This window comes from Bombina bombina, chromosome 1 (genome assembly GCF_027579735.1).
Source record: "Bombina bombina isolate aBomBom1 chromosome 1, aBomBom1.pri, whole genome shotgun sequence".
Lineage (NCBI taxonomy): Eukaryota > Metazoa > Chordata > Amphibia > Anura > Bombinatoridae > Bombina > Bombina bombina.
The window spans coordinates 43932033-43944181 of NC_069499.1; the positions used below are offsets into that span (position 1 = coordinate 43932033).

General features: G+C 41.9%; 1 protein-coding gene across 1 annotated transcript in view; it reads right to left on the bottom strand.

The window, feature by feature from the left end:
* Positions 1-556: 556 nt before the first annotated feature.
* NAA30 (N-alpha-acetyltransferase 30, NatC catalytic subunit) overlaps positions 557-12149 on the bottom strand; it is a 95670-nt gene continuing 84077 nt past the window's right edge. The window contains exons 3-4 of the mRNA XM_053697326.1: positions 11434-11489; positions 557-2796 (exon numbers count right to left, since the gene is read on the bottom strand). Coding sequence (XP_053553301.1) covers positions 2659-2796; positions 11434-11489 — 194 coding nt within the window. The 3' untranslated portion in view covers positions 557-2658. The remainder of the gene's footprint in view (positions 2797-11433; positions 11490-12149) is intronic.

Consider the following 12149-nt stretch of genomic DNA (forward strand, 5'->3'; position numbering starts at 1 on the left):
ACAGGGCTTATCACTGACAAAAACTCCAAAATGATAATCTGCAAATCAGTGACAAGTATGTGGCACAGTTCGCTTTGTCAAGCCTTTCATGTGCTCTAGTTTTCAGGATTGGAAATTCCACAATTCTCAAGACAGATTATAGGAAAAGGAGGCAGGCTAAGTATAAGAATAATGTAATTTTGCTAAATTACAAAACTGTTTTAACTCCCTTTAAACATTTATTCACTAAAGGGGCAGTAAACACCAACATAGTAACAACATTTTTCATTATGTAAAGTAAAACAATTTTGCAATATATTTTTTTGCTCCTTTTTCCAATAATTTGTCTGAAAGCTTGAGAAGCATAGGCCAGTCAGGATTCACAGACCTAACTTTGCCACATATCTGTCACTAACTGGCCTCTGCAGAGATCAGATAAAATGCTAATAAAATGAGTGGCTAACTGTGTCGGTATAAGAAACCTGGATTGGTTCTTCCAAATAAGGCTAGAGTTGGGTGAAATTTTGTTATATTGAAGCAAAATGATGTTCGTATGTAAAAAAATAAAAATAATGTATAAACTTAGTATGTTAATTTATTGCAAGACAGAACACAGTCCAATAACACAGAATACTGATATTTTACAACCCAGTCCGCCATTACACTTTCAGCACAATTAGAAAGAAATGTTTCCACGTACATTTGAGAAATTCTGAACTTCAGGAACCTAACTGAAGCAACCGCACACTTCCTGTAAATGATTAAATAATTGGTATTCATGATTTATTTAACATACAAACATACAATACAGACTCAAGTGGAAACAGGTCAGTTAAACTTCAACACAAAACAAGCAGAAACAGAATTATCCTTTTTGCCCAATAATAAATAGACCCCAGGACCCACCAATACAGTTTTTATTTTATTTTTGTAATCAAGTACAGAAGAAAAGGCCATAATTAGGGAAAAGATTTCCCCTATATGGGTAGGCCTGTAACCAATGTTTTCTTTCAACAAATACGTTTCATGGTTACGCACCGCCATACTGACCTTATTTTCTTTTGCGAACTGTGGTCATTGAGTTCTAAATATATAAATTTGTTTTAAAAAAACAATACATTTAAATAAACCTCTCCATAATGGCATCTTTGCTGCATCTTCGGACGTCAATTTTCTTAGTACGTTTTCTCCACTTTCTCTCAAGCAAGCTGTCCCTTCTTTATAAACTAGATTATAAGGGTGAATAACCCCTGACAGTGCGCACCAGCTTATCGAAAGGAGAGCAAGTTCTTTTTCTACCCAGCTTTAGACGTCCGACAGGTGTTTATAAGCAGAAGATGCATTTGTGTATTTTAGATAAGATTCATTTACTTAACACATTTAGGAAAAACATGCTTTACAAAAATTACACTAGGACATTAGGAATATATATATATATATATATATACACATATATTCTAGAACAGCGATAAGGCAAATGTAAATGTAAATATATATAGTCTGAAGAAGAGAAAGAAAAAAAAAGGTATCAATGTTGTACTTATACCAGTGTGCAAGAGAAACCACCGGACTCATTAAGCGACCTGGCAAGAAAGATTCGGATAGAGCATGTTAGAAAACACCTTGAAAATTTATTTCCAAGACCAAGAATAAGATTTAAGCATATTTAGAACAATGTGAAGCAAAGCTGAAATCTCAGTTCAATTTAGAGTGAAAACCGGTTTCATTGCTTTCTTTTTAAAAAATAAAAGCTGTTCTTTAGATCTTTTTAAAGCAGTAACTGTCTTTAAATAAAATCATACCAATTTACAATACTCTTCTTTAAAACCCATCACTCCTAAACAAAAGTGCAACCACAGCCAGCATAGATTTAAATTATACTATTTTTTTTTTTTCTTTTTAGCAGCTATGTGATTAAGTTTATTATCTAAATAGCTTACACTTCTTGAACAAAGTGAGGATCAATAGATCACCACTCAATATGAAAAGAGCGCCCAAATTATAAAAATCTGAAATAATTTACCATCAGAATTTAAATAAAAGCAAAAACGCATTTTTTTTAGCAAAGACAAAATAGGGGGGGGGGGAAAGGAAAGCATGCACTTTAGCTAGAGGTGACGACAAATACTTTGTTATACAGGCACTGGCAGACGCAATTTAATTACCATTACTCATTGTAATACACCCACCCTACAACACGTTGGATTTTTTTTTTAATTCACAATTCACTGAGGTACCAATATTTAAAGAAAGGAAAATTCAATATTTAAAAATAAAACCTAAGATTGAGATTTTCCCCCTTCCTCAGAAAACTATGGCAAAAGTTTGTATGAAATGTTTGTACATTTACAGACTTAACAAATTACATTGGCTTCTTTTTCCAACCCAACCCCCCCCAAGGGAACAAGAAATTATAGTTGTCATAAAGGTTCTCTGATCAAACGTTCATCTAATGTAGCAGTCAGTAGATTTGCAAATGAATACGTCTTGGCTAACACCTGGCACATATTGCTGGTACCTAAAGTTCCCCTTGATGTTGGAACAATCTGAAGTCAGGATGAATGTGCCATGCCTTAGTGCAACAAATGTGTGACACTCAATGGGATAGGACAGAGGAACTGCACGGAGATCATGTCCTGAACAAACGTTGTTGAGGGCCTTGTTCTTCCACGCGACTTCTTAACGTAGCCATAATTTAAGACGCAGTGCATCTACTCCATTTAAATAGTATCTGAACAGGCGCTTATCTCGAACAAAACCAAGGTTTTCATAAAGTTTCAATGCAGATTTGTTTGTGATCTCTGTTTCCAACACAACCTTGAATAAAATACAAAAATTAAAATATATAAAGGACCAGTAAATACAGATTATCATAATCAAATGCTTGATAAAAAACAATGCAATAGTACTTAGTTTGAACTTCAAATTAGTCATAGATTTTATTCTGACAAATTCCAAAGTTATGTCGATTTCCATTCCCCCTGTATCATGTGACAGCCATCAGCCAATACACAAAAGCATAAGTATATTTTGTTAATTCTTGCACATGCTCAGTAGGAGTTGGTGACTCAAAGTGCAACTATAAAAAGACTGGACATTTTATGGACGTAAATAGGAAAGTTGCTTAAAATTACATGCTTTACCCGAATCATTAAAATGTAATTTTGACTTGAGTATCCCTTTAAAGGAAGAAATTTACAAGAATGAAAATTTATTACACACCACAGATTTAAAGTTATTCTGAGGCATTAAAGGGACATGAACATTTTTTTCATAATTGAGATTTAAAACAACCTTCCAATTTACCTCTGTTATAAATTGAATTATCTTTCTATCCTTTGTTGAAGGAGCAGCAGTGCATAACTAGGGATGCACCGAAACCGAAAATTTAAGATGCACTTGGCCGAAAAAAACCAAAACCAAAAATGACTTTTTTAAACAAAAACAAATTATGCTTACCTGATAATTTCATTTCCATCATGGGGAGGAGAGTCCATGGCTTTATTCATTGCTTTTGGGAAGAACCTGGCCACCAGGAGGAGGCAAAGAGACTCCAGCAAAAGGCTTAAAATACCTCCCCCACTGCCCTCATCCCCCAGTCATTCTGCAGAGTGAACAAGGAACAGTAGGAGAAATATCAGGGTATAAATGGTGCCAGAAGATAAATTAAATTTAGGTCCGCCCACCAGAGTTACGGGCAGGAGCTGTGGACTCTTCTACCCACAATGGAAATTAAATTATCAGGTAAGCATAATTTATGTTTTCCATCTAAAGGGGAGGAGAGTCCACGGCTTCATTCATTACTTTTGCGAAACATATACCCAAGCTTTAGAGGACACCGGGAGGGTAAAAAGGCAGACCCTAATCCGAGGGCACCCCAGCCTGTAAAACCTCTCTCCCGAAAGCAGCTTCCGCAGAAGCAAAAACGTAAAATTTGAAAACTTTGTAAAAGTGTGTAAGGAGGACCAGGTATCCGCCTTACAAATCTGCTCCATAGAGGCCTCATTCTTGAAGGCCCAAGATGAAGCCACAGCTCTAGTTTAATGAGGCATGATCCTCTGAGGCTTATGTCCCGCTGTCTCATAGGCCAAGTAAATCAAACTACTCAACCAAAAAGACAAAGTAGAAGAGGCCCTCTGCCCCTTGCGCTTCCCGGAATACACCACAAAAAGCGATGTAGACTGTCTATCCTTTGTAGCCTGAAGATAGAATTTCAAGGCACAAACCACATCTCCTTAGAAGACGAAGGGTTAGGAAACAAAGGAGGAACAATTATTTCCTGATGTTACGGTTAGACACCACCTTGGGAAGAAACCCCAAACCGGTGTGAAGAACAGCCTTAGCGCCATGAAAAACCAGGTAAGGAGGCTCGAATTGCAAGGCGGCGAGCTCAGATACTCTGCGTGCCGATGCAATAGCAAACAGGAAGAGAACCTTCCAGGACAGAATCTTAATGTTGATGGAATGCATAGGCTCAAACGGAACCCTCAAGGACCAAGTTTAAGCTCCATGGGGGAGCAGACTGCCTAAAGACAGGCCTAATTCTAGACAGAGCCTGAACAAAAGCCTGAATGTTAGGAAGCTCAGTGAGTCTCCTGTGCAACAAGACTGATAATGTTGAAATCTGTCCCTTTAAGGAAGTAGGGGCAAGACCCTTCTCCAAACCCTTCTGGAGAAAAGACATCCTGGATACCTTCACCTTGTGCCAAGGATATCCATGCTTCTCACACCAGGACAAGTAAGTCCTCCACACCTTATGGTAGCTGCAACAAGTGACAAGCTTCCTTGCCTGAACTAGAGTGTCAATCACACTTTCAGAAAAACTCTCTCTTGGTCAAGACTAAGCGTTCAAACTCCATGCAGTCAGCCTCAGAGAAACGAGATTTTGATGTTAAAAGGGACCCTGTTCCAGCAAATCTCTGCAACAGGGTAACCTCCATGGTGAAGAGGATGACATCCCCACCAGATCCGCAAACCACGTCCTTCGCGACCACAATGGAGCAATCAGGATGGCCGAAGCATGCTCCTGTTTAATGCGTGCTACTATCCGAGGTAGAAGTAGTAACAGTGGAAAAATGTAAGCTAGGCTGAATCCTCAAGGCACCGCTAAGGCATCCATCAGCTCTGCCTGGGGATACCTCGATCTCGACCCGTATCTGGGTAGCTTGCAATCGAGTCTGGACGCCATGAGAGCCATCTCCGGCGTTCCCCATCTGAGACAAATCTCTGCAAACACTCCGGGGTCAAGAGACCATTCCCCCGGATGGAAGGCTTGCCTGCTGAGAAAGTCCGCTTCCCAGTTGTCCACACCTGAAATGTGGATCGCTGAAAGCGAGCAACTGTGGGACTCCACCAACTTCAAAATCCGAGATACCTCCCTCATTGCTAGGGAGCTCCTTATACCCCCCTGATGGTTGATATAAACCACCGAGGTAATGTCGGTCTGGAATCTGATGAAGCTGAATGACCCCAGAGGAGGTCCAGAATATTTATCGGAAGGAGAGACTCCTCCCGGGTTCATTTTCCTTGTGCCATCCTGGCACCCCAAACAGCTCCCCATACTGCGAGACTCGCGTCCGTGGTCACAATCTCCCAGGACGGTCTCAAGAAGAGGTCCGAGAATCCATGGATATCTGCTGTGATAGATCTTAATGGTCTCAACATGCACAATTGAAGAGGTCTGAGATGGAACCTGGAGAAAGGGATGACATCTATGCTGGAGACCATGAGCCCGATTATCTCCATACACTGAGCCACTGAAGGGCTTGAGGAGGACTGAAGGGCAAGAGAGGTGGACGCAATCTTCCTGCGTCATTGATCTGTGAAAAATATTTTCATGGACATAGAGTCTATTATCGTGCCCAGGAACTCCACCTTGTTGCTGGGAACCAGGGAACTCTTTCCTGAGTTGATCTTCCAACCGTGAGATTGGAGCAATAAAAGAAGAGCCCTCAAATGATCCTCTGCGAGGCTGAACGACGGCGCCTGGACAAGGATGTCGTCCAAATAGGGCGCCACAGCAATGCCCCTGGATCTGGCCACTGCAAGAAGCGCCCCCAGAACCTCTCGGGGCTGTCGCCAGGCCAAAGGGAAGGGCCAAAAACTGGACGTATTGGTCCAGAAAGCAAATCTTAGGAACTTGAAGTGGTCCCTGTGAATTGGAACATGAAGGTCAGCATCCTTCAAGTCTATTGTCGTCATGAACTGTCCCTCTTGAACTAGGGGCAGAATAGATCTGTTTCCATTTTGAACAATGGAACAGCCAGAAACTTGTTTAAACAAGTTAGGACCAGAATCGGGCGGAACGTGCCCTCCTTTGGAACCACAAAAAGATTTGAATAGTACCCTAGACCCCTTTCTGCTCGGGGTATTGGTACGATAACACCTAGAGAGGAGAGATCTCTCACACATTCTAGAAATGCCTCTCTCTTTTCCGGTCTTGAAGACAGGTTTGAAAGAAGGAATCTGCCCCTGGGCGGGTTTCAAGAAAAGAGACAATCTGCCCCCTACTTGGTCCGGAGACCGGTCGGGGGCCGCCCCTTCATGCTGATTTAGTCTCGGCGTGCTTCTTGTTCTGCTTGGGACTTGTTCCAAGACTGAGCAGGGCTTCAAAGTTCCCTTGGACTGATACACTTTTGCGGCGGGCTGCTGGCGCTGGGCCTTGTCCGCGCGAAAAGTAGATCCTTTAGGCTTCGCCTTCTTATGCGGTAGGAAAGCTCCCTTGCCTCCCATAACGTGGATATGATGGAATCCAATCCTGGACCGAACAGAATCTTTCCTTGAAAAGGCAGGGACAACAGCTTTGACTTAGAGGTCATGTCCACAGACCAAGACTTTAGCCACAGAGCCCTGCAAGCTAAAAAACCCCCCAGAGAATCCTGAAACCTTTGCGTTAAGGCGATTAATTTGCATATTGGCGTCACAAATGAAAGAATTGACAACCTTCAACGCCTTAATCTTATCCTGTATCTCGTCTATGGAAGTCTCCCTCTTGACCATATCACAAAGGGAATCACACCAATATGTCGCATCTCCGGCAACCGCAACTACAGCCGTTGCCGGTTTAAAAACAAACCCCATGTGCTGAAACATTTTCCTTATAATTTCCAACTTTTTATCCATGGGCTCTTTAAATGACAAACTATCCTCGAGAAGAATAGTCGTCCGTTACGCAAGTGTAGAGATAGCACGATCCACCTTAGGGACAGTTCCCCCAGCTCGAGCGGAGTCTCCAGAACGGGGAACAGTTTCTTAAAGGAAGAAGGGGAAAAGGAAGAACCTAATCGCTCCCATTCATTCTTAATATTAGCCATCTTAACAGGAACCAGGAAGGTTTGAGGCACCACCCTGTCCTCGTATACCTTTTTAAGCTTAGGAATCTAAGGTAGCTTAGGAATCTAAGGTTGCTCCGGAAGCTTCGGTTCTGGAACCTCCAGAGTAGCAAGCACTTGCTTAAGCAAAAAGCGCAAATTCTCCATCCTAAACCTGAAGTCAAGCTTCTCCGCAGCTAGAGGATGACACGGACTCTGACCCAGAAGCAGTGGGCCTCGTCATTGTACAACGCCTCTGATATTTCCATAGGCGTAGACAACCATTGGGCTGGGCCACCATGATACGTCCTACGATTGCACTTAGCAGAACGTGGTAAGGCATGGATCATTTTCGATACCGCAGTTTCAGTTGATCCGCAAAATCTGAAGGCCAACAAAGCTTTCCCGTAGGGGTAATGGTTGGACCCTGGGGCGCTGCATGTGCACTCAGAGATGAAAGTAGGGAACGCACCTCACAGGACGGGGAGCCCTCAGAGATGGACGACTCAGTAGTACGAGACATCCCTTTAGTTTTAGATGTCGCAAATTTATCAAGGCATGTGGAACATAGTTGAGCAGGCTGATCGACAAGAACCTCCTCACAAACACAGGAATGAGACTTTGACGAGTTAGAGAATACTCCTTCTTTAACAGAGTTCTCCATAGCTTGCGCCTTTATTATGGCCTAGACTAGCTTAATAAATAATCTCCAATGGCTGGGGCACTCACCATCTCCTATGACCCGGACTACAGAAACCGCTTAGTCTCCTATGCAGCTGATCAGAGAAAGTGGAGATCGTCACAACTGGTCACCTGGGATGCCTCACAGGAGAGCCCCTGCACTGAGAAGAAAACACGCCAAAACCAGCAGCGCAAATACTCCCGGAAGTCAACCTGAAGTTCCACCATTGCCAGATCTCGCACATAAGGCAGCAATAACAATAATATTATGCATAAACCCTCCCTGTTCAATAATCCCCTTACTAGGAATATTAACCCTTGATTCTATAAGATAAAAAGGTGCCACACTGTGACCCTGTCTTCTGTGTTATTACGTATAAAAAAAAAAATGAAACGATCTTACCAGAATCAATGCCGTGGAACAGGAACACGGCCCTTCAAGTGTGACAGGTAGAAGCATCGCTCCTGACATGGACTTGAGTGCAGAAAGCAGGCAGCAAAACTCGACAACGTTGATTGCTTGTGGAGCAGTTATGAGTTGGGATGGTTGGCAGAAACACTCTCCCTGCATCTCCGGACTCTAACTTTCATCCAGGCTCTCACGGAGAGGCTGACAGAACTACTTAAAGCTCCAGTCCCATTCCAAAGAGTACTATCCTCCATAAGAGACTACTCCGAATCTTCGACACTTCTCAGCCAGCCTACTGTGACGAAAGGCAAAGAATGACTGGGGGATGAGGGGAGTGTCAAATTTGAAAAAGAATGCGCAAAGCCTAAGTTGCAGCCTTGCAAATTTTTTCCATGGAAGCTTCATTTTTGAAAACCCAGGAAGAGAAAACCGCTCTAGTGGAAAGAGACTTAATTCTTTCAGGAGGTTGCTTACTAGCTAGACGAATAATACTTTGCAACCAAATGGAAAGAGTAGAAGCAGAAGCTTTCTGACATTTGAGTTTCCCAGAGAAACAGACAAAAGGAGCAGAAGATTGGCCAAAATCCAGTCGTCTCCATATAGAATTTAAGAGCACATACAACATTTAAGTTGTGCAACAAACGTTCTTTGTAAGAAGGGTGAGGACATAGAGATGAAACAACAATCTCCTGATTAATATTTCTTATTAGAAAAAACCTAGGAAAAAAACCTAGCTTAGTACGAAGAACAGCCTTATCAGCATGAAATATAAGATAATGCGAACCATACTGCAAGCTGAGAGTTTAGAGACTCTCCAAGCAGAATAAATAGCCAAAAGAAATACAACTTACAAGATAATAACTTAATATCTAGGGAATGGATGTAACGGTTCAAATGGAGAAAGATTAATGCTCCAAGGAGAAGCAACCGACAAACACAGGCCTGATTCTGACCAAAGCCTGACAAAAAGGATTGGACGTCTGGCATGTCCGCCAAAGGCTTATGTAACAAAACAGATAAGGCAGAAATTTAACCCATCAGGGTACTAACTGGCAAACCTTTCTCCAGACCTAACTGGAGAAAAGACAAAATCCTAGGGATTCTAACCCTACTCCAAGAGTAACCCTTAGATTTACACCAAAAAAGATATTTACGCCATACCTTATGGTAAATCTTCTTAATAACCGGCTTGTGAACCAGGATCATGGTCTCAATGACCATCTCCGAAAAACCACGCTTAGCCCGAACTAAGCGTTCAGTCTCCAAGCAGAAGTTTTCAGAGAAAACTAAAGAATGAACCCTGGATTAAGAGGTCCTTCAGAAACAACCATCAAGGTGGAAGATACACATCCCCGCTAGGTCTATTTCCAGATCCTACGAAACTATGCAGAAACAATTAAAAATACTGGAACTCACTCTTATTTGAAACTAGCAACGACTCGTGAAAGGAGAGCAAACTGAGGAAAAGGGATGTCAGACTGGCATCACAAGGAACGGCCAGTGATTCTAACAGATCAGCCTGCTGATCTCTAGTCCAACTCCAGCACCCCCCATTTGAGGGTTAACCTGGAAATTACCTTTGGAAGAAGCATCCACTCCCCGGGATGAAATCCGACTCTCAAGACCACTCCCGGATCTGCTCCTGAAATGCGAATAGTGGCTAGAGAACAAATGTTAGCGTCCGTCCAGTGGATGATAAAAACTACCGAGATTAAATTGTCTAGGACAACTGATGCCAAACCATCAGAACATCGAAAACTCCAAGATGATTATGGATAGCATACTCCTTCCCAAGTCCATAGTCACCAACCCAAAGGGGTAGCGTCCGTGGTATTATGACTCAGGAAGTCTCTGGAAGAATGTGTTCCGAGACAGAAGCTCCTGCAATCACCACCACAGGAAGAAATCTTATGTCGACAGATCTAGATCTATCCTCCGAAACAGAACCACAAAATCCCCATTCCATTATCTGAGCATACATAACAGCATACTCCCAGATGGAATCGAGCAAGGGATGATGTCCAATGAGTAACCATCAGACCAATTACCTCTGTACATATAGCCCCAGAGGGGTCAAACAGAGAAGCCAGAAGGAATAATCCTTGATTTTCTAAACTGTCAAAAATATTTTCAGAGAACTGAAAATTAATATGATCCCGAAGGAACTACCCCTGTAGCTGGAACAATGGAACTCATTTTCACATTCCTTCCCATCCATGGGAATGAAGAAAAGACAACCAAAAATCTGAATGAGAGCTTGAAAAAAAAAAAAAGGAGCACCTGAACTATTATGTCATCCAGGAAGTGTACCACAACAATTCTGACGCCTAATCACTGCCAAGATGGCCCCCCACTGAGAGCCGTGGCCAGGTCAAAAGGAAGAGCCAGAAAACTGAAGTGTTTGACATAAGGCAAAACTCAGGAACTTTAAAATACACGCTATCCGGGTCTATGGTCACATCAACTACTCTGGCTTTCAAAATAAACTCTTGATTGAAGTGAAATAATTCTTCAGACACCAAAACTTTACCACCTCCATGCATCAAGGCATAGAGAATGACTGGGGTTTATGGGTAGGGAAGCGAAACTTAACAGTTTTACTGTTGTGCTCTTTGCCGCCTCCTGCTGGCCAGGAGTGATATTCTCAACAGTAATTAAGATTAACCCGAGGACTCCCGACATCTTTAGAAGAAACAATATTTTGGACCTTATGTGTAAACATGATGAAGGGCAAAAGGCCTGAAATGCAGACTATTCCATTCTGTGGTTTAGAATAAAACATTGCTTCTTTTGAACTTGATTGATGTTTCAATGTAATATTGTTGGGTCAGTAGTGCGGGGGGAGAAATATTTTACAGTTATTCCATTTCTACACTCTGCTCACACAACACCAATAAAGTTCATCATCACGTAAGAGGAATTACACTTCATTAACATTCCAATAACTGATTCCCCTAACAAAGCAACACAGCAAGATATTCATCACAAATGCTTCTGATTTTACATTTTTATTAATTGCCAGGCATTAAGTATGTGTATAACGAAAGGTCTTACCTCATCACAATCCCCTTCAACCATGGCATAAATAGCTTTCTTTACCAGATTTGTACCTGTAAATGACACATGGAAAGTGGTTTCATTTATTGGTGCTTACATCAGGCTGCAGCACACAAACCGGAATATGCGCTAAGCAGAACTAGAATCCATTAGCTTTGGTAATAAGAATAGGAGAAAGAATAGTTCAAAGGATAGTTTTGTAGTTTGCAAAGCAGGACAGCTTGACAAAATTGTTCAAAATGTAGGAGCCAGGAGCTCTTGGCCATCCTTATGATATTTATATAAATGTGTGTGCTTGAGGGGAGACTTGCTGCATCACACGGTCCCTTACTACAACAACATGTTACTGACAGCTCCATGTTTTGTATGTGAAACTAAGTGACATTAATTTGCAGGAGGTATTAGAGGGAGGGCTTAGCCAAAACTAAATTTGTACTTCACAACCGTAAAGCCTAGAAAGGATGCAGCCTCAGCAGGAACATTTTTTACGTGTGGCTGGAAGGGAGAAGAGAGGGCACAAAGGGATGTCTTGACGACTCTAAATAAGGGAGTCAGGGTCTAATTTTAAGGAGCCAGTAGCTTCCTAGTACATGAGTTTGTCGAGCCCTGTAGTAAAGGACACAAAGTTCTTAAAGGGACATGGAAGTCAAAATGAAACAAAATTTAAGGGGACATGAAAACAAATACATTTCATGCACTTCTCTCTAATTATG